The sequence below is a fragment of the Lampris incognitus genome, chromosome 19 (genome assembly GCF_029633865.1).
Source record: "Lampris incognitus isolate fLamInc1 chromosome 19, fLamInc1.hap2, whole genome shotgun sequence".
Classification (NCBI taxonomy): Eukaryota; Metazoa; Chordata; class Actinopteri; order Lampriformes; family Lampridae; genus Lampris; species Lampris incognitus.
This window is the reverse complement of record NC_079229.1, coordinates 25,972,355-25,993,247: the sequence shown is the minus strand read 5'-3', so window position 1 is coordinate 25,993,247 and position 20,893 is coordinate 25,972,355. Positions and strand designations below refer to the sequence as shown.

At 43.3% G+C, this 20,893-nt stretch overlaps 1 protein-coding gene across 3 annotated transcripts in view; it reads left to right on the top strand.

The window, feature by feature from the left end:
• The window catches only part of LOC130129555 (nuclear receptor-binding protein 2-like), a 59,500-nt gene extending 41,070 nt beyond the window's left edge, over nt 1-18,430 (top strand). For 2 of the 3 annotated variants that reach the window (XM_056299125.1, XM_056299127.1), the window contains exons 7-18: nt 177-200; nt 1,705-1,791; nt 1,877-1,962; nt 2,114-2,209; nt 2,449-2,581; nt 3,063-3,165; nt 3,318-3,368; nt 12,740-12,875; nt 13,524-13,577; nt 13,770-13,833; nt 13,946-14,001; nt 15,800-18,430. In XM_056299125.1, coding sequence (XP_056155100.1) covers nt 177-200; nt 1,705-1,791; nt 1,877-1,962; nt 2,114-2,209; nt 2,449-2,581; nt 3,063-3,165; nt 3,318-3,368; nt 12,740-12,875; nt 13,524-13,577; nt 13,770-13,833; nt 13,946-14,001; nt 15,800-15,886 — 977 coding nt within the window. In that variant the 3' untranslated portion in view covers nt 15,887-18,430. The remainder of the gene's footprint in view (nt 1-176; nt 201-1,704; nt 1,792-1,876; nt 1,963-2,113; nt 2,210-2,448; nt 2,582-3,062; nt 3,166-3,317; nt 3,369-12,739; nt 12,876-13,523; nt 13,578-13,769; nt 13,834-13,945; nt 14,002-15,799) is intronic. The other variant, XM_056299126.1, reaches the window with a different exon arrangement.
• The last annotated feature ends 2,463 nt before the right edge of the window (nt 18,431-20,893 follow it).

Sequence of the window (20,893 nt, the reverse complement as noted above, 5' to 3'; positions counted from 1 at the left end):
CATCCCTCCCCAGCTACAACACTGACACCTTCAGTCTAACCCACACCACCATCTCTGCCCTCTACACCTACACCCCTTTTTTTTTATCCCTTTTCTAACTGTGAGTAGGTGGAGACAGGAGAAAAATGAGTGCATACTTATTCGTTAACCCAAACTGCACTGTTTTCTTTCCACAGTGTGGCACCGGCTGTTTGTTAATGGTAAGAACTCTATAACTCACAGCAGACTCTGTTTTTATGTCCTTTGTATCGTTAACGTGTTTCTTAATTGCACCCGCACAAGTACCAGTCTCTGGAATAAGACCTCTTCTTATTACGGGACATGCTGGAAAGCAGTGATGCGCGGATAAGTTTTTTTTTTTTTTTTTTTAAATACCAGCACCCAGCCGACCCGTTATGAGAGCCAATCCGCGCCGCCCGACCCGCTAAAATATGCGTTGATTAACCACCGACCCGACCCGACCTGCAAACCTCCAAATTTAGCCTAGCCTACAGCAAAGTGTGCAGTGTTGCACTCTTTCGATTTTGGCTGTTTGCCCAGCATAATGCACTGACTGCAAGGCATAGCCTATTGTACCTTCGCCTAATAGCATCTGGGTTCAGCCTACTAAATAAAAACAGAGTCGGCATCAGGACACATCTAATCGGGGGCATTAGGGAACTACCGGGGTGGGGGTGGGGGGGCACAAACTGCTGTTTGAGGTCTCAGTCTATGATGTAAATGCTTGATAAAAACGAGTTTGCTGTCAACAACCAACACATCAACCCAGTTCTAATTACAAAACATGCTGCAAAGTCTCTCTCTCTCTCTCTCTCTCTCTCTCTCTCTCTCCTCTCTCTCTCTCTCTCTCTCTCTCTCTCTCTCTCTCTCTCTCTCTCTCTCTCTCTGTCTTTCTCTCTCTCTATCTTTCTCTCTCTCTCTCTCTCTCTCTCTCTCTCTCTCTCTGTCTTTCTCTCTCTCTATCTTTCTCTCTCTCTCTCTCTCTCTCTCTCTCTCTCTCTCTCTCTCTCTCTCTCTCTCTCTTTCTCTCTCTCTCTCTCTCTCTCTCTTCTCTCTCTCTCTCTCTTTCTCTCTCTCTCTCTCTCTCTCTCTGTCTTTCTCTCTCTATCTCTCTCTCTCTCTCTCTCTCTCTCTCTCTCTCTCTCTCTCTCTCTCTCTCTCTCTCTCTCTCTCTCTCTCTCTCTCTCTCTCTCCACACACACACACACACACACACACACACACACACACACACACACACACACACACACACTTCTTCTTGCTGACCAAAAAAGAGTTTTGGCTGTGTAAGCAAAAGCTTGGGGGGGGGGGGGCGTGTACTCATAAGTGAAGCCTCAACACTCTAAAGCAAATGTATTGATCAAAATACATCGCAAATGGATGATAAAGCTGTTTGCGCGTGTGTGTGTGTGTGTGTGTGTGTGTGTGTCTCTGCGAGGGAGAGTGACAGAGAGGAAGAGAAAGCGGGCTGGTAATCCAGTCAAGCCTATTGCACACAGTGTTTCTGTAAGTTATTTATAACTTACTCGGAACACCGCTTTGTCACTTTTTGACCCGCCCCCGCCCGAACCCATAATATTTCCGAGTAAGCTTACCCTAACCCGTCTGACCCGCGGGTTGTGGGTCGACCCACGCATCACTACTGGAAAGTGTCTTAATACATTAGGGGGCTGGGGTTTAATTTGCTGCCTCCTCCCTCACCAGTGTTCCCAGATGCCAGTGTCCACAATAAAGGCAGGCCTCACCGGGACGAGCAGAGGAATCTCCACTTTTTCCCTCCAGAATACGGATGTAAGCACAAGTGCAGCCTTGTGGTCCTTGTACAGCTTTATACAACACTGTGTTTTGATATTCATTTACATCTATCTTGATTCAGTCTTTCGATCGATTCAATCCCCCTCCCTAGCCGCTGAAGATGATTATGCCATCGACATCTTCTCTTTTGGCATCTGTGCTCTAGAGGTGAGAGGAGGGCTCTTTTATTCGACTCTATCCTGCAGAAATACTTCCACGTGTGTGTGTGCGAGAGTGTGTGTGTGCGAGAGTGTGTGTGTGTGTTTTTATGTGCACATGTAGTGTCACAGATCCCTCAGTGGTATGTTTATACCTCCAGATGGCAGTGCTGGAGATCCAGGCTAATGGGGATGCTGTTGTATCCAAGGAGGCTATAGTCAATGCAGGCCAGTCTCTAGAGGACCCTCTCATGAGGGTGAGTGTTACTAGTCCAACCCTAATATAGGCAGAGTCATTATTTATGTAAACTGTCCTACACTGTTTTCATACCTGGCCTTATTACACTGTGTGCTGACAGACTTCCCTTGCAACATACGACAGCGTGCATTTTTCAATTTCACACCACAAGCGACAGGAATTATGCTCCGTCGACTGGGTTGTACTGTACAATGACGCGATCGCTGGGCCCCGGCCTTGTTTCACATGGCTCTGCAGGAGTTCACACAGTCGTGTGTGCGTCACGAGGCCAAACTCCGTCCCACGGCTCACGACCTTCTGTTTCACCGTGTGCTCTTTGAGGTCCACTCCCTCAAGCTGCTCACCGCCCACTGCCTCATCAGCAACCAGTGTGAGTTTCGCACCTCTCAATTGCCAAGCTTACCCACACAGTCACACCTCAGTGGATTTACCCTGTTAATGGCTGCTGCAGTATGTACACGGCTCCTTCGCAGCTCCGAAAAGCCGGCGGAAGTATGGGAAAAGGAATTCGAATATTTCTAGTTATTCAAAAGTTGCAGAATTGGAAAAAAAAAGTCTATGAAATTATAGACAAAACCTCTTTATTAGTGCTGATGCCTACACAACCATGCATTTCCTTATAGAGTCATCATTCTGTGACGTAATATTTGATTTTGTTGCTGTGAACAATACATTTCCCTTTAAAGAGTCATATTGCCCTGCCACGTTCAGCACACATCCCATTGACAGCTGCTGAAAATCTTCACATGTGCTGCAGTCGCAAGTTAAGAATCAAGCTGAGGTCAATTGAGTTTAAGTCCAGACCTTTTTGCATCTCTAGTTGTGACACCCCCCTCTCTGTCTCCCTGCAGACCTGCTCCCAGAGAACTGCGTGGAGGAGAAGACCAAGTCCTTCGACCCGAATGCCGTCATGGCAGAGATCAGACACGTCGACAGACCAGGAGTTCAGCTCAAGTGAGATCACATGGCAACCTCCAAACATGTGGTTGCATGTTAATGTTTTATCACATGTCCAACACACCCATCACTGTCTCTCCGACCTGTAGATATTGCAGTGGGTCCCATTTTAATCTCGACAATGTTTTCTTTACTTCCACGTCCTCTAGATACTCCCACGTGTCCCCTTTGGAGCTTGACAAGTTCTTGGAGGATGTCAAGTAAGTGGAGTTGTTTTTAGCCCCTTTCCCACATGCACCTAAACCCGTAAACGGCCTGCCAACTTTCCTCGTCAGATTCATGAGGGAAGGTGATTCATTACATTCTGCGAATGAATCTCATGGCGTGAATTTTGCAGCGGTTCATTTGATTGTAATTGTAAATGATGAAAACATTTCAGGCATATGTGGAAATATGGACATTTTCCAGTACAGGAGATCCTTGCCCATTCCCGCTATGTTGCTACATACAGTAACAAGATGCACACATTGCACTTCCTGCATTGCCCAACCTATCTGGAACAGTCATGCCATGGGGGAACAGACTCCACACAGAAATCTTCCGCATGAGACCGGTTTGTGTGAAAGACAAAAGCCACCACTTTACCTGGATGATTAAACCCAGTAAAGTCCGGAATCTGAGAAGGGGTTTTGGTATTTCTACATCAGTACTTGGCCCATATGTATGACGCAGGGGTCATAAGGGGGCATTACAGCTCAATACCAACCTTACAAGAGTAACAATTTCTCTCTCTCTCTCTTTTTTTTAAAGATTTATTTATTGACAACGCACCAAACAACTACATTGGCAATTTTGTTCTAAGTACAAAATACAATAACAGAAAATAGAGCAGAAAAAGTACAGAGAAAAGGGAAAGAAAAAAACTAAATAAAATAAACACACCCACCCCATCCCAAGAATGGCACAATGCTCAGCATCATTCACAACTTCAAGTCCTTTAAAGATATGTTAAGGAAAAAATATACAACAGCAGTTCTAATAAGTGAATCAACTAAGTGGATTTATTAAAGGGGGAAAGTCCAAGAAGGAGCCCCAGATTTTATTAAATATTGCAGGTTTTCTCCTGACATTGTACAGAATCTTCTCTGGAGTGCAATATGATGAGAGTTCATTCAGCCAGTGCTTTTGTGATGGTGCGTTTTCTGATTTCCAGTTTATAAGGATAATCCCCCCCCCCCACTGTGCTGGCAAGCAATACAAAATACTTCTTATGGTGAGTTACTGTTAGCATGTCGACGTTACCCAATAACTAAATCCTGGGATCATATGGTATTTCGTACTCTATGATATCTGAAACCGTGGCTATAATGAACTTCCAAAACTCTTCATAGCATATGGAGCAGATGGCCTTCAGTTATCTTACACCTTTGGCACATGGCAGATATATTCCCGTCAATCCTGTGTAGCCTGTGTGGGGTGAGATATGTTCTATGAAAAATATTAAATTGCATTTGCCTATGTTTTGTAGAGACCAGAACTGTCTGAGGTCTTTCCACAATATTTTGCCAATCGGGGCCACCGTAGTTGCATTCTAGGTCTGTCTCCCATTTGCATTTAATAGACAACCTATCATAGATTGGTAGATTTCTATTTAGAATGTTGTATATTGAGGATAGCAGCCCCCTAGCGGAGGAGACTGGTATGTTAAGCAAATTATCCTCTAGGGGGGATTCATTTGGAATAAATGGGAAATCTATAGGGGTGGCACAGTGGTGCAGTGGTTAGCACAGTCGCCTCACAGTAATAAGGTTCTGGGTTCAAGCCCCGGGATAGTCCAACCTTGGGGGTCGTCCCGGGTCATCCTGTGTGGAGTTTGCATGCTCTCCCCATGTCTGCGTGGGTTTCCCCCGGGGGCTCCAGTTTCCTCCCACAGTCTAGAGACATGTAGGTCAGGTGAATCAGCTGTACTAAATTGTCCCTAGGTATGAATGTGTGTGTGTGTGGGGGGGGCGCCCCCCTGTGTGACAGTCTGGCGGCCTGTCCAGGGTGTCTCCCCGCCTGCTGCTCAATGACTGCTGGGATAGGCTCCAGCATCCTGCGACCCTGAGAGCAGGATAAGCGGTTCGGAAAATGGATGGATGGATGGGTGGGAAATCTATATAATTATCTTGGACCCAGTGTCTGATTTGAAGGTATTTAAAGAGATTGTGTCTTGGTAAATTAAATTTGGAAGATAATTGTTGAAATGTAGTCAGTATATTGCCACTATATTAGTCTCCAACAGTTCTGGTCCCATTAATGACCCATTTCTATAATGTTCCATCAGCTATAAGATTTTGAATGTTGGGGTTATCCCATAAAGGGGTCTTTCTTAGTAATGAGATCTCTATTCCCAAAGTTGTGTGGGGCTCCTGCCATACCCCAAAGGGGTTCAAAATTATGGGGTTCTTTGGGGTTGACGAGAGGTTTTTCTTTGTGCCCAAGAAAGGAATTATTTTCAAAGGAGTCATATTCAGTTCATGTTGTTCTATAGATAGCCATTGAGCCTCATTACCCTCAGCGTGCAACCAAATCCGTATCGGCCCGAACTGAGACACCAGATACTAGCGCCTGAAATTGGGAAGGTTTAAACCACCTTTAGTATAAGGGGCCTGGAGAGTAGAGAGTTTTACTCAAGGGATTTTATTTTCCCATAAAAACGAGATGATAGATATTTGTTAAGTTCACTGAAAAAGCTCGTGGGGACACTCAGAGGGATACAAATAAAACGGTAGGTAAGCTTTGGTAATGCATCCTTTTTAATTATGTTCACTCTACCAATTAGGGACAGTGGCAAGTCAGTCCATCTCTGAGTTTCTGTCTTAATTTTCTCCAAGAGATTCAGATAGTTTCTTTGAGCACTTTGTCATGGGGTTTTCTGATGTTTATGCCCAAGTATTTAAAACCATAAGGACATACCCTCAGTGGTTCAGTGAGTGTTCTAATGTTCAAGTCCTGTGAGTTTAAGGGCAGAACCTCACTCTTTGATAAGTTTATTGTGTAACCTGAGGCTGCATTATATTCTTGTAGGCATTGAAAAAGTGAAGGGACCGAATCAGCTGGGTCAGTTAGGTACATTAAAACATCGTCTGCGTAGAGAGATATTTTGTGCTCAGAAGTACTAAATTTGATACCAGAGATGGCTGTATTGATAGCGAGCGGTTCGATGGCGATTGAAAATAACTGGCAAGATGCAATAGCCCTACCGGACCTCTCTAGAGAGTGGAAAAGCATCCGACAGGACCCCATTAGTTAAGATTTGAGCCTTAGGGGCATTAAGAAGCATTTTGGTATATTGGATGAATCTCTCCCCGAAATTCATGGCTTCTAGCATTTGAAACGTAAAGCTAGGCTCGATCCTGTCAAAAGCCTTCTCAGCATCCATTGATATTATCAGCATGGGTTCCCTTTTCTTCTGTGCATAGTCCACTATATGAAATAACTGGCGAACATTGTCTGACCCTTGTCTATTCTTGATAAATCCTGTTCGGTCAGGATGAATTATCTTCGACGTAATGTCTTCTAATCTAGTTGCTATTAATTTGGAAATAATCTTATAGTCAGCATTCAACAGGCTTAGAGGCCTGTAAGAAGTCATACCTCTGTCAGTCCTTATCAGGTTTTGGTAGCAGTGTTATAGTTGCTAATTCTAGAGTGTCTGGCAAAGTTGGATTGTCCAAAGCTTCTTTACTCATACTTGTTAGAGGAGACAACTTCCTATTTTTTCTCTCTGTTAAAGGTTTTTTTTTTTTAGGGAGTTGTTCCTTATCCGATGAGAGGGTCTAAGGGCAGGATGTTGTGTTGCTGTAAAACCCACTGAGGCAAATTTGTGATTTGTGATATTGGGCTATACAAAGAAATTGACTTGACTTGACACACAGTTTATCTGAGAATGTTTTAAGATATTCGATTGGGAAGCCATCTGGCCCCGGGGCCTTATTATTCTGCAATGACTTCATGGCCAGGAGAACCTTCCCCTCAGTTATTTCAGCATCCAGCCGATCTTTATCTTCTGCATTAATCTGAGGGAGAGGTAAACCTTCCAGATATTGCCCCGCTGCAATATTAGTGATGTTGTGATCCGATGCATACAGTGTTTCATAAAATTTTTTGAATTCCACATTGATCTCCGATGTGCTAACCAGGGATCTGCTCTCATCAGTAGTTATTACTACTACTTTCGGCTGCTCGCGTTAGGGGTCACCACAGCGGATCATCTGTTTCTATTTCTTCCTGTCTTCTGCATCTTCCTCTGTCACACCAGCCACCTGTCTTCCCTCATCACATCCATAAACCTCCTCTTTGGCTTTCCTCTTTTCCTTTTCCCTGGCAGCTCCATATTCAGCATCCTTCTCCCAATATACCCAGCATCTCTCCTCCACACATGTCCAAGCCATCTCAATCTTGCCTCTCTTGCTTTGTCTCCAAACCGTCCAACCTGAGCTGTCCCTCTAATATACTTGTTCCTAATCCTGTCCTTCTTCGTCACTCCCAGTGAAAATCTTAGCATCTTCAACTCAGCCACCTCCAGCTCCACCTCCTGTCTTTTCATCAGTGTCACTGTTGGTACCCTTCTATTGCAAATCACTCCTGACACTCTTCTCCACCCACTCCACCCTGCCTGCACTCTCTTCTTCACCTCTCTCCTGCACTCCCCGTTACTTTGGACAGTTGACCCCAAGTATTTAAACTCATATGCCTTCATCACCTCTACTCCTTGCATCCTGGTCATTTCACTGTCCTCCCTTTCATTCACGCATAGGTATTCCGTCTTGCTCCTACTGACTTTCATTCCTCTTCTCTCCATTGCATACCCCCACCTCTCCAGGTTCTCTTCAACCTGCACCCTACTCTACAGATCAAAATGTCATCCTTGAACATTATCGTCCATGGAGACTCCTGCCTGATCTTGTCCATCAACCTGTCCATCACCATTGCAAACAAGAAAGGGCTCAGAGCCGGTCCTTGATGTAATCCCACCTCCAACCTTGAACCCATCTGTCTTTCCAACCGCACACCTCATCATTGTCACACTCCCCTCATACATATCCTGCACCACTCCTACATACTTCTCTGCAACTCCCAACTTCCTCATACAATACGACACCTCCTCTCTCGGCACCCTGTCGTATGCTTTCTCTAAATCTACAAAGACACAATGTAACTCCTTCTGGCCTTCTCTATGCTTCTCCATCAACACTCTCAAAGCAAACATTGCATCTGTGGTGCTCTTTCGTGGCATGAAACCATACTGCTGCTCGCTAATCATCACCTCTCCTCTTAACCTAGCTTCTATTACTCTTTCCCATATCTTCACGCTGTGGCTGATCAACTTTATACCTCTGTAGTTGCTGCAGTTCTGCACATTGCCCTTGCTCTTGAAAATCGGTACCGGTATACTTCTTCTCCACTCCTCAGGCATCCTGGCATCCTCTCGCTTTCCAAGTTTGTGTTAAACAATCTAATTAAAAACTCCACTGCCATCTCTCCTAAACATCTCCATGCCTCCACAGGTATGTCATCTGGACAAACCACCTTTCCACTCTTCATCCTCTTCATAGCTGCCCTCACTTTCTCCTTGCTAATCCACTGCACTTCCTGATTCACTGTCCCTACATCATCCAACCTTCTCTCTCTCACATTTTCATCATTCATCAACCCCTCAAAGTACTCCTTCCACCTTGTCAGCACACTCTCCTCGTTTGTCAGCCCATTTCCATCCCTATCCTTGATCGCCCTAAGTTGCTGCACATCCTTTGCAGCTCGGTCCCTCTGTCTAGCCAATCGGTACAAGTCCTTTTCTCCTTCCTTAGTGTCTAATCCGTCATACACCTCACCATACGCCTTTTCCTTTGCCTTTGCTACCTCTTTCTTCGCTTTACGCTGCGTCTCCTTGTACTCCTGTCTACTTTTTTCATCTCTCAGTCTATCTCACTTCTTCTTTGCCAACCTCTTCCTCTGTATAATTTGCTGTACTTCCTAATTCCACCACCAAGACATCACATGCTGGTTCTCATCAGTAGTTATTGAGTGGATAATTTTATTTGTTTCTTTCCTGTTAATCTGCCACGCTAGGAGCTTGCTAGTTTTGTTTCCATATTTGTAATAGTGGTAGTTGGTCCTAGCTAAAGCTACTTTGGCTTTGTTAGTGCATAAATTATTGTACTGTATCCACTTCATTGTTAAAGAGTTTAAAATGTCCACTCTTTTAGTTTCAGAGTGTTGTTGCTTGAGTATTCTAATTTCTTCATCTAATTTTGACAAGGCTTTTCTCTTTTCTTTTAACCTATATGAACTGGAGGATAAGGTACATCCCCTCATAAATGCCTTGAGAGCTTCCAAGATATTTGCATGAGAAGCTAGATTCAGATTGGCCTCAAGGAACAGGTCAATTTGGGAGTTCATAAATACAATTTATTCTGGGTCTTTCAGCATAAATGTTTTAAATCTCCATCTCTAAGGGGATGGTTGTACAGGCACCATTACCCAGGTCATCTTCAATGGATTATGATCTGATAGCGCAGCAGCCAGATAAGAGCAATCCTTTACCCTAGTGAGTATATTTTGAGGGGCTAAAAACATATCTATTCTAGAGTAAGAATTATCAACCGCCGCTAGTCTTAGAAGTAGGTCATTAAAGAAGGCTGGGTTGTCATAGGTGGGACCATATGTATTCACCAATGTCACCCTATTCATATTCAAAACACAATCAATAAGCAGGAATCTACCATTCTCATCCTTTTCAACTGAGTTCAATTTAAACACTATGTTTTTGTTTAGAAGTACAGCAACCCCTCTCGCTTTAGAAGTAAAAGAGGAAAAAAAGACATGTCCGATCCAGTCCCTCTTAAGTTTCAAATGTTCCGTATCAGTAAGGTGGGATTCTTGAATGAGTACAATACTTGTAGATACTAGCTTCTTTATATAAGTGAAAATTTTCTTCCTCTATCGGAGAGTTGATTTCCTTTACGTTCCGGGAGACACAATTTAGTTGACTAGTCATGTAAGTATGGAAAAAGTATTAATCATTCGGTCATAGATATCAAACCAAGAAGTGTTGATAATGTATGAGAGATTAAGAATTTTGCATTGTACCACACACCACATTTCTGAAAACAATGGCGAGCATATAAAGTAACCATTCCAATCCCCATAATAGACCCACCCAAACCCCCAAGACAAAAAAGACAAAGACAGGAACATTAGGTGGGCTACTCTTGTTAACTATAGGGTAGCCGCTACAGTCGCTGTAGATCTTGAATTTTTCAACCTCAGTCCATGATGAAAGGATGACCCGGTATTCCCAGTGTGTGAGTCGATCCACAGCCACTCCAGGAGACTGGGAGCATCATGCCAGTGGCATTCTTCAGAATGACCATAGGCTTAGATAGTAAAAATCGACTGCCCACAGTCATTTGAAAGCCAGTTCCAACTCATCAATAGTCATACTTAGTAGTTAAGAAACCAATTAGGATAATGAAGAAATCAGAACACAATCAAAGATGTAAAGGAAAACAAGTTGGAATCAACGGAGCCACTTTAAATCTGAAAATAACAACAATAAGCAGCCTAACGGGGAAGCAGTCCTTGTTTGTTAAATGTAGGCTGGGTTGCAGTGCTAGTTGCCATACTTTGTTTTCCGCCGCCATCAAGTGGCCCAAACATTAATAATCTATATAGGGTAAAGTTGATTGATGGCTAATTAACTCACCCATTTTCGCTGGATAACAGAACTGTCCCTTGACGGCTGTTAGGCAATCTGTTAAAGAGTAAAAGTGAATTTAGTCTTCCAGCTCACTCAAAAGCTCAACGACGTCGGCGCTGTAGAGAACCACATGATGGCTCCCTCGTGGGTGATTCTTCAATTAAGGGAGTTTTTCTGTCCCCAGGGTAGATTTTCAAGAACATTTTTGAAAAAACAATTATTGTATTTGTTAGAGTTAGGTTGTGTTAGCTATAAAAAAAAAGAAAGAAAAAGATTTGTGTCTCAATGATGACATTTTAATACTTTTTCAGTATGTTGAAAATTCAAATGGGCCAGAATTTCACTATTTTGGGCTTGTCCCCATCCCAGACTTTTTAACTTCCCCTCTATAATAAAGTAATAAAAATTGTTAAATTCATTAAAGCTTTACTTTGCATTTTCTCATAATAATTTCAAAAGACATATTTCAAATTCATATGGTTTATATATGTGCCGTTTGAATGTTTTTATAGTTAAATATCGCTGTCCCTCATACATCTGTCATTACCATCACACCCAACATTTTAGAGCGCAATAACGTTTTTTCAAACAACAACAATGTGGTTGCCATGGAAATGAGAAGTGCCAGAGGCCCATGAGCAGTCATGGCAGAGGCACGACTTTTTCATGTCCACAGATGTCATTTGAATATGTCCTGATCTGACAGTACGTTTATTAGGCATCATTACCAAACAAGTTACTGAGTATTTCAGTTCAGAAATAAGAAATTTCACTTTAGTCACGTATATTCATTGTACATTGTACGCTAGCTAACAAGTTAGGTTAGCAAGTCTAAGAGTTAGCCAACTTTTTCTCCAACAAGTGAAAATTGTCATTACCATCATGTGTCATTACCATCACATTTTGCTGTTACAACTTTGAAAAAAAATCATCATAATATTCAACTTATTTTGTAGGACGATCAAAGCTATGCTAAGATATTTGTTCCAGACCACTTAATAGAGCTTTTGAAAAAGAAAAAACAGATTTAAAAAATTTTTTTTTCAAGATTTTAAAAGCCAAAAATGCCCCAAATTGAAGAATCACCCTCATACAATATTAGGAGTTTGGCTGGGTGGTGCAGTTCCTCAGTTTTCAAAAAAACATCTTCATTTCCCTGGCCCGGCGAAGCACCTTTTGCTTGTCTTTAAAGTTAAGGAATTTGGCTATCGGAGGCCTGGTCTTGTCTGAGGCGTTGCTGAGGCAACGACATCTCTCAACGATGATGGGAGAATCAAACACGATAGGGCCGAGGATTTGTGGGATAATCTGTTCGAGAAAAGCAGCTGCATCCCGGCCCTCTGACCTTTCACGTATGTTGAAGATTCATATATTATTTCTCCTGCTCCTATCCTCGACATCGACCAGTTTTCAACCAGTGCATCACTCACATTGTCCTCGTTAGCTGACACCCATTCTTCCATTGCCTCGACTTGGTCAGATAAAGTCGATGGTGAGGATTCAATTTGTGTGAGAGTGGTCTCGATGCTAACTGTCTTAGCATCCATCTGCTTGGACAAGTCATCTTTGCTTTCACGTATCACTCACATCACAGCTTTGAGTGAGGGGTCCTTTCTTGTCATTCGCCATTTTTGAAGGATCTTGCGGGTTTGTTGTGTTAATATTTTTCGACGAAGTAGTTGTTTTCCTTCTGAGACTGTACCGTGGCATGAAACAACCAGTATAGTTAGTTGGTTTCTAGCTTGGGTTCAAGGTTTGATATAGATAGTTGGAATATAAAAGCAACTGTGAGGCTAACCCAACGGAGCTCACGTTTGTGTGACCTACTTCTGTGTGTGCTTAATCCTTAACAATTTCTCTTTAATTCCTCTCCTCTCTGTTCTATAGGAATGGGATTTACCCCTTGATGAACTTTGCCTCATCTCGGCCGCACCCCGTCCCCCGTGCCCTCTCCTTGTCTCAGGAGCAGGTGGAGACAGTGAAGACCCCCACACCCGAGCCCCAAGAAACAGAGACCAGGAAGGTTAGCTCCTTTTTACGTTGTGCCTTGGCGCGAGTGTTTTTATCATGAGTCCTGCACTATTCAACAATACAACACTCAGCTAATATGTTATTTTTTTCAAACAATGCACAGTGACGGCGTGGATTTTCACGGTACGTCACATACTCCAAACCGGGGTGGCGCAGTGGTTAGCGCGGTCACCTCACAGCAAGAAGGTCCTGGGTTCGAACCCCGGGGTTGTCCAACCTTGGGGGTCGTCCCAGGTCATCCTCTGTGTGGAGTTTGCATGTTCTCCCCGTGTCTGCGTGGGTTTCCTCCGGGTGCTCCGGTTTCCTCCCACAGTCCAAAGACATGTAGGTCAGGTGACTCAGCCATGCTAAATTGTCCCTAGGTGTGAATGTGTGTGTGTGTCTGTCGGCCCTGTGATGGACTGGTGGCCTGTCCAGGGTGTCTCCCCGCCTGCTGCCTAATGACTGCTGGGATAGGCTCCAGCATCCCGCGACCCCGATTGGGATAAAGGGTTTGGATAATGGATGGACGGATACTCCAAACCGGTCAAACCAATAGCATGAAGCTTTATTAGGTTAACTGTACCATGCACTGTGAAACATGTAAATGACGTTTTGAGCTCATCATGTGGCAACAACTGTCTGTCTGTTGATGTTGTAGGTTATTCAGATGCACTGTAACCTGGAGTCAAATGAAGAAGGGACCAAAACTCACGTGAGTCACATATTAGTACAGGTATTTTGACCATTTCATTATCAGCGGTACTTATGGGGCTCTGTACCAATTCAGTTCAATAAGCCTTTGAAGGTACCATGCTCATTTGTGGATTAGTGACGGTCATGAATACGAAGCGCGTGCTCATTAAACTGAACTGATTTAATGTGAAGCTTTATCTCTGCTCTCTAGCTTTCTCTGTTTCTGAAAATGGATGACAAGCTCCATCGACAGCTTAGCTGTGACATTCTTCCCAGTAAGTTGACAACCATCACACGTTGGAGGGGGGGGGGCACTGTGGATGTCGTCTTGGTTCATTTCTACTGTACTGATATCTGTGACTGAACTACTTTATTTGAAACTTTCAGCTGACAGCTCAAAAGACCTTGCCAATGAACTTGTCCACTACGCCTTCATAAATGAGGTAGATATGGAGAGCTCTTTATTATCTGTTCATGATCAGTAATCTGGCTTCAGGAATTCTTAACAGCGCTTAACAATGTTTTGTTTTTTTCCTTTCTGTTCTTGTGTCCCCCCCCCCCCATACCGAGCATTAACCAAGCAGACGTCAGTGATAGTGCACATTTATAGCATGCATGATGTGGAATGAAGGCACGCCGAGGTGTGAGACATACACCCAGAGACATCCGAGAGTTCAGAAGCAAAGCAGCGATAATACTTCTTGTGAACATTCAGTGCAGATTATAAAACAAATTACACTTTGTGATTAATATCACATGGAATGGGCGTCTGGGTAGCGTAGCGGTCTATTCCGTTGCCTACCCAACATGGGGATCACCGGTTCAAATCCCCGTGTTGCCTCCGGCTTGGTCGGGTGTCCCTACAGACACAACTGGCTGTGTCTGTGGGTGGGAAGCCGGATGTAGGTAGGTGTCCTGGTCGCTGCACTAGTGCCTACTCTGGTCAGTCGAGGCACCTGTTCGAGGGGGATGGGGAACTCGGGGGGAATAGCGTGATCCTTTCACGTGCTATGTCCCCCGGGCGAAACTCCTCACTGTCAGGTGAAAAGAAGCGGCTGGTGACTCCACATGTATTGGAGGAGGCATGTGGTAGTCTACAGCCCTCCCCGGATCAGCAGAGGGGGTGGAGCAGAGACCGGGACGGCTCAGATGAGTGGGATAATTGGCTGGATACAACTGGGGAGAGAAAGGGGAAACCCCCCCCCCCAATTTTTTTTTGTTAAATATGACATGGAACAAATAAATCTTTATTAACCAGTAATTAAAACTCCAATGAATGTTTCTGTTCTGGAACAAGATGATCAAGTTTTTATTTCCAATTAAAAATATTATCAGTAATTTTAGTAAAATATCATTTGTTTCTGGCATTGACTTTGGTTCTTAGAACCAGTTTGGAGCCATAATCTTAAAGGAAATTCTGTTTTTTTTTTTGTTTTTTTTTTTTACATGGGTCTTGTTTTTGTAGTTTTTAACACGGACTGTACATGTCGATGATGATCCCATTTTACTCACCAGCTTCATTTTGGAGATTCTGGACATGGGACCGCTGCTAGACACAGCTTTTAAATTATATCTTATGGGAAAACTGAACATGGACCTCAGTTAGACCGTGTACAGGATTTCCTATTATCTATTACTTCTCAGTGTGCTGACCAGGTTATGACCGCCTACGGTAAGTATGGACTGGTCATTCCTGCAAGTTGAACCAGGAAGTACAGCAATGCAATCAGCCACTGATAATATTGCACATTCAAGTAATAACTTTTAACTTGCTCTTTTGTTTTCACTTCCAGGTCATTGGTTTAGATAATTGGGAATAATTTGAACTTGCTGAAACTTGTCTTGCGCGTGTGTACCTTTGCCCCGTAAGATGCTGTTGTAAATCGGTGTCCCCTGATAGTGCCATATCCAAAATCAGTGCAATGAAGCTGGTGGGTGAAAGAGCATAGCCGATATGCATGATGGCAAAAACTGCAAATGGAAGACCAAGGTTGTAAAAATAAAAAGGACTGTTTACTTCAAGTGATCTTGAAAATTTGCATCTTGAGATATATCCAAAGCATATTTTCAAGATGTGATACACTTTCTCTTCAGGCAGTGCACACAATGAGTATTTTATATCTATGCATTGTGATTTTTTGTTTTTTTTTTTATTACAAATTGATTTTCATCAATAATGTCTTCAGTATATCCATCATCGCACTCACAAAATGTGAACTGTCGGCCTGTGTGTTGGTGCAGGAGGACTGTGAGAAGTTGGCAGGGTTCCTGGAGGATGCCATCAGCAGACACCGGGTCAGAGCGCTAGCGTCTGGGACCACACAGTGAGGAGGGGTCACTACAGCGGCTGGCCCAGAGAGACGGGCCTGGGGCATTGACCGCTCAGAGAAGAGCAAGAGAGAAAGAGAGAGAGATAAAAAGAGAGGCGGTGGGCAGGATCACACAGCCAGGATCAGAGGGAACGGGACCCAGTGGGGGATAAGGGGGCAAATGTTGGATGTTGGGCTCTCAACAGTCAGTAAATCATCCCAGATAGAAGGAGGAAAGGCCAGAACTGAGAGAGGAACTGGAGGAACCTCTGGTTGGAGGACCAGAGGCATCATGGCTGTGTTCAGCAATCCCACAATGCAGTGGAATATTGACAAACCACCTGCCTAAAAGGGCTATCATGCCTTAAGATGTTTTGATTACTTAGCCTCTTCATAATGCCACTATTCTCAATGGATTTGTTTCGTTTAGGTTACACACACGCTATGTTTTCATAAAGACATTTTACTACGCACGGGTTTGTTTTTTTTGTCGCACACCCTCCTGCATTCTAATTGGCTGATACTGAAATGTAAGCAGATATTTAAGAAGTTATGAAACACCTGCACACCTTTTTGTTATGTATTATCCTTAATGGTGAATAACGTTTTTTTTTTGCAGACTTCCCTAAGATTCCGTCCACCATGCACTGGTAATACTAAACATATTCTTTTCCTTTGAATTATTTATTTTTGTTATACTGTGAACCATAGCAGCAATGCAAAGGCCTGTTTTTGTCTGGGTTTTCGTGACCTGCAGTCACACACTTCACAATAAACTTGGGTACTAGGCAATTTATCCCAGTGCTAAAGATGCCATGCCTAACTAAGTCCACGCATTAGTAGTGATGAGGATGTCTGTCCTTTAGCCTGTAGTGCTCTTAAGGGTTTTCCCCTGTGAAAGCGTTCTGGAAGCCAAAGACTTGCAAAGTGCCTGAGATGGCAACCCGAGAGGGACAAAATATCCAAACGAAACAGCATCGCACAAACCCGGCAATGTACAATATAACTCCTCTGGACAGACTTTTTACAGTGTGAACAGCGTTTGCATCATTTTGGATTAGGGTAACTAGAACTCGTAGCATGACTTCAGAAAGTCGATTTGACTGAATGTGAAACTGAGCTCTGGCTTGAGACCCGGCATTGCTAGTACCGTTAAGAACTGCGGCCGCAGCGTTATGGACTAACGCATGTCGTTATGGATGCCTTCACTGCAGGCAGAATTAACAACTCGGAAACGACTGCTGATCATGAAAGCTCCGAAACAACCGGGGGAATAAAAACCATGATAGGTCCGTGAAGTAAAAGCACAGCGAGTCCTAAAATGTGAAAATATCATTACAATGTGACGTGAATCAGGAAAATTACCAAATGGTTAATTAAGATTATCGCTATACTTAGTTTCAAATTTTTTTTTAGTTGATGCCTTCTTGAGATTGTTTTCTAAGATAGTATTTGTTCGAGGTTAGGTCTAGAGGTGTTTAAAAGGGAATACTAATCCACAGTCCAATTTAAAGTAGGATTATTTTTTGGTTTTTTTGTCATTTGATCGGGAAATAGTATGACTGCGTGTAAGCATCTTTCACTTTCCATGCAGATAGGGGGTTTAGGAATAGGAAAAATCATTTGTGATACCGGAGTAGTACGGTTCTCCTTTGAAACAGTTCACATTCCTCGGCACCACATCGACTTTGCTGTTTATTCCAGCGCGTGTCAACGTGAACTGTGAAATTTCAATGCATTGCAATGCAGTAAGACATCGCCCGACTTTGCACGCCACGCCACAAAAATGAAACACATTGGAAAACCAACAAACCCCTTTAGCCTCGAGAGATTTTATTTTATTTTTTTCAGTGAAATAATACTTAAATAACTTATAATAATACTTTCCAAAAGAAAACTATTCAGTGCGTTGGCAAGGTTTTCCTTCAAAAATGGTCAGACGGTAAAAACACTTGAGAGTTTCTCTTAACATTTCTTCTGCGGGATGCATTTCTTTATCAGAATCTGTTAGTTACACGACACTTTCTCTGGAAAGCTGTGCTCCCATAACAGTTGGACTCTTGTACAGTTATTACTTACTTGCTTAATATACTCTTTATCAAGCCTTCTGTCCGCCTGCTTAAGAGAGGAGCCCTTATTTCTCCCGGATATTATAGGCCGTGGTGTACATAGTTGTTTGTGGTTATGAAAAGTTATGAAAGTTTACTTCGAACAATGTGTGAATGCAAAGCAGTGCCATGATTGTTCTCAGTTGATCTAGTACGCTGCATGTCTTAATAGCCTAAAAACCGTTCAAAAACATTGAAATTCTGCAGTTTCAATATTGCCTTTGCTTTTGTCAGAGGTCTTATCACTTCCAGAGGAGACCTGACCAAGAAAAATGAATGTTTAGACTGTGCAAAGCTTACAGAACCATCCATATCAGTCTTATTTTGTGTCGAAACTTTTTTTTCCATGTCAATCAGCTGAAAAAAAAAACTTCGCTTTGGATGTGATCTACTTAACCCTCTGTTGAATATTGTAGCTAACGCCGTTGAAGACATGACAATTAAACATGACATATTGACCATATGTGAAAGTGTTTCCTATTTATATAGTCGATTTTTTTTTCTTGAATATGCCGGGCATTGAGAAGTAAGGCCACAAATTAACAGAAATGTATAAGTTGGCCTGCGTAGGATACACACACACACACACACACACACACACACACACACACACACACACACACACACACACACACACACACACACACACACACACACACACACACACACACACACACACACACACAAACTGCAGGGTATCGCTCCCAATTAGCCACAAGAGCATTAGCGAAGTCGGGCACTGATGTTGGGGAGAAGGCCTGGCTCACAGTCGGCGTTCCAATTCCTGCCACAGATGTTGGATGGGGTTGAGGTCATAACTCTTTGCAGGCCAGTCAAGTTCTTCCACACCAAACTTGGCAAACCATGTGTTTATGGACCTCGCTTTGTGCATGGGAGCCTTGTCATCCTGAAACAGGAAAGGGCCTTCCCCAAACTGTTGCCACAAAGTTGGAAGCACACAATTCTCTAGAGAAGGTCACTGTATACTGTAGCATTAAGATTCCCTTCACTGGAACTAAAGGGGCCGAGCCCAAACCATGACAAACAGTCCCAGACTATTATTCCTCCTCCACCAAACTTTACTGTGTTGGGCAGGTAGCGTTCTCCTGGCATCTGCCAAACCCAGATTGATCCATCAGACCACCAGATAGTGAAGCGCGATTCATTACTCCAGAGAACACGTTTCCACCGCTCCAGAGTCCAGTGGTGCTGTGCTTTACACCACTCCAGCTGATGCTTGGCATTGTGCCTGGTGATCTTAGGCTTGTGTGCAGCTGCTCGGCCATGGAAACCCATTTCATGAAGCTCCTGGTGAACAGGTCTTATGCCAACTTTGCTTCCAGAGGCAGTTTGGGACTCGATAGTGAGTGTTGCAACCGAGGACAAGCGACTTTTACACACTTCAGCACTCAGCAGTCCCATCCTGTGGTCTTGTGTGGCCTACTGCTTCATGGCTGAGCTGTTGTTGCTCCGAGACATTTCCACTTCACGATAACAGACTTACAGTTGACCGTGGCAGATCTAGCAGGGCAGACATTTGACCACTGACTTGTTGGAAGGGTGGCGTCCTATGAATGATAGTACCATGTTGAAAGTCACTGAGCTCTTCAGTATGACCCATTCTACTGCCAATGTCTTGTCTATGGAGACTGCATGGTTGTGTGTTTGATTTTATGCACCTGTTAGCAATGGATGTGGCTGAAATAGCCCAATAGCACCTAGGCCATATTGTTCACTGTAAATCTATGCGATTATCTTCTGAATACCTTTTCACTGAGAGGATGACATCGGTTTTATCTACTAGAAGTAGCCTACATTTCATGGAGAAACGATGGTAGCTTGAGGCAAAATCGTAACCGAACGATTTTGTTAAGATCCCCTTGCAGGACTTAACATTCCCCCATTCATTTCTATGGCAAAAATGGTGGTAAATATTTGGGATTTTTAAACAACTTAGAAAAAAATACACCTACGCATCTCCTAAAGCAGCAGTCTTAAAGTTTGATCAGAGCTGGAGGGTAGGTTAGGTTTTGGGCCAGAATGGGCTAACAGTAAAGATGAAAAAGGTGTCAGCAATGCGTATGGTGATCATTTAGACATTTTAATTTCCCACCCACAATTTGATTTACCTCATGACATATTCTAGCTGTAATTAGGGAAATCAGTTCACTTCTGATCAGTTAGGACCATATAGCTCGTATCATAGCTATCGACCGATGACATGCCTAGTCTTCCTAATCTCCTAAAACCAATGTGACTGAGCTATTTGCTTTTGCTCATAATTGAGGCTGAATTTGACCTGAGTTGCTTTCTCTTTAAAGAACTACCAGTGTTACCTCAGCGTAATGACTTAAGTAGCCTAAGTACACACAAAAGATCAAGATCTGTGTTTAAACACCGGCCTAACTGAATGGATGACACATTTTCGTGAGGTCACTGCGGACCACTGAATGAATCATAGGTGAAATTTTGAGCGATGGCTCCCCCCTCAGCTCACACCAAGGAAGCTGCGAGCCGAGATTGAGATTTTGACTGTAAATAGAACCTTAATGTGTTAATCAGGGAAGCCAAAACATGTATGGTGACAAAAGCGAGAGCTACCCGAAGGCGGAAAAAAAAATGCGACAGCATAATATCATATAACTGTGTGATGAAGGCCTGTGCTATATGCCTAAATAAATAGGAACTTATATTTAATATACTCAGATCAACAAGAGACAGACTATTAAGTAGTAAATTAAGTTTCCCCACTCTTCCGAGCTGACCCAGTCACTGCTCCACCCCCTTTGCCGGTCCGAGGAGGGCTGCAGACTACCACATGCCTCCTCCAATACATGTGGAGTTGCCAGCTGCTTCTTTTCACCTGACAGTGATGAGTTTCACCAGGGGGACGTAGCACGTGGGAGGATCACGCTATT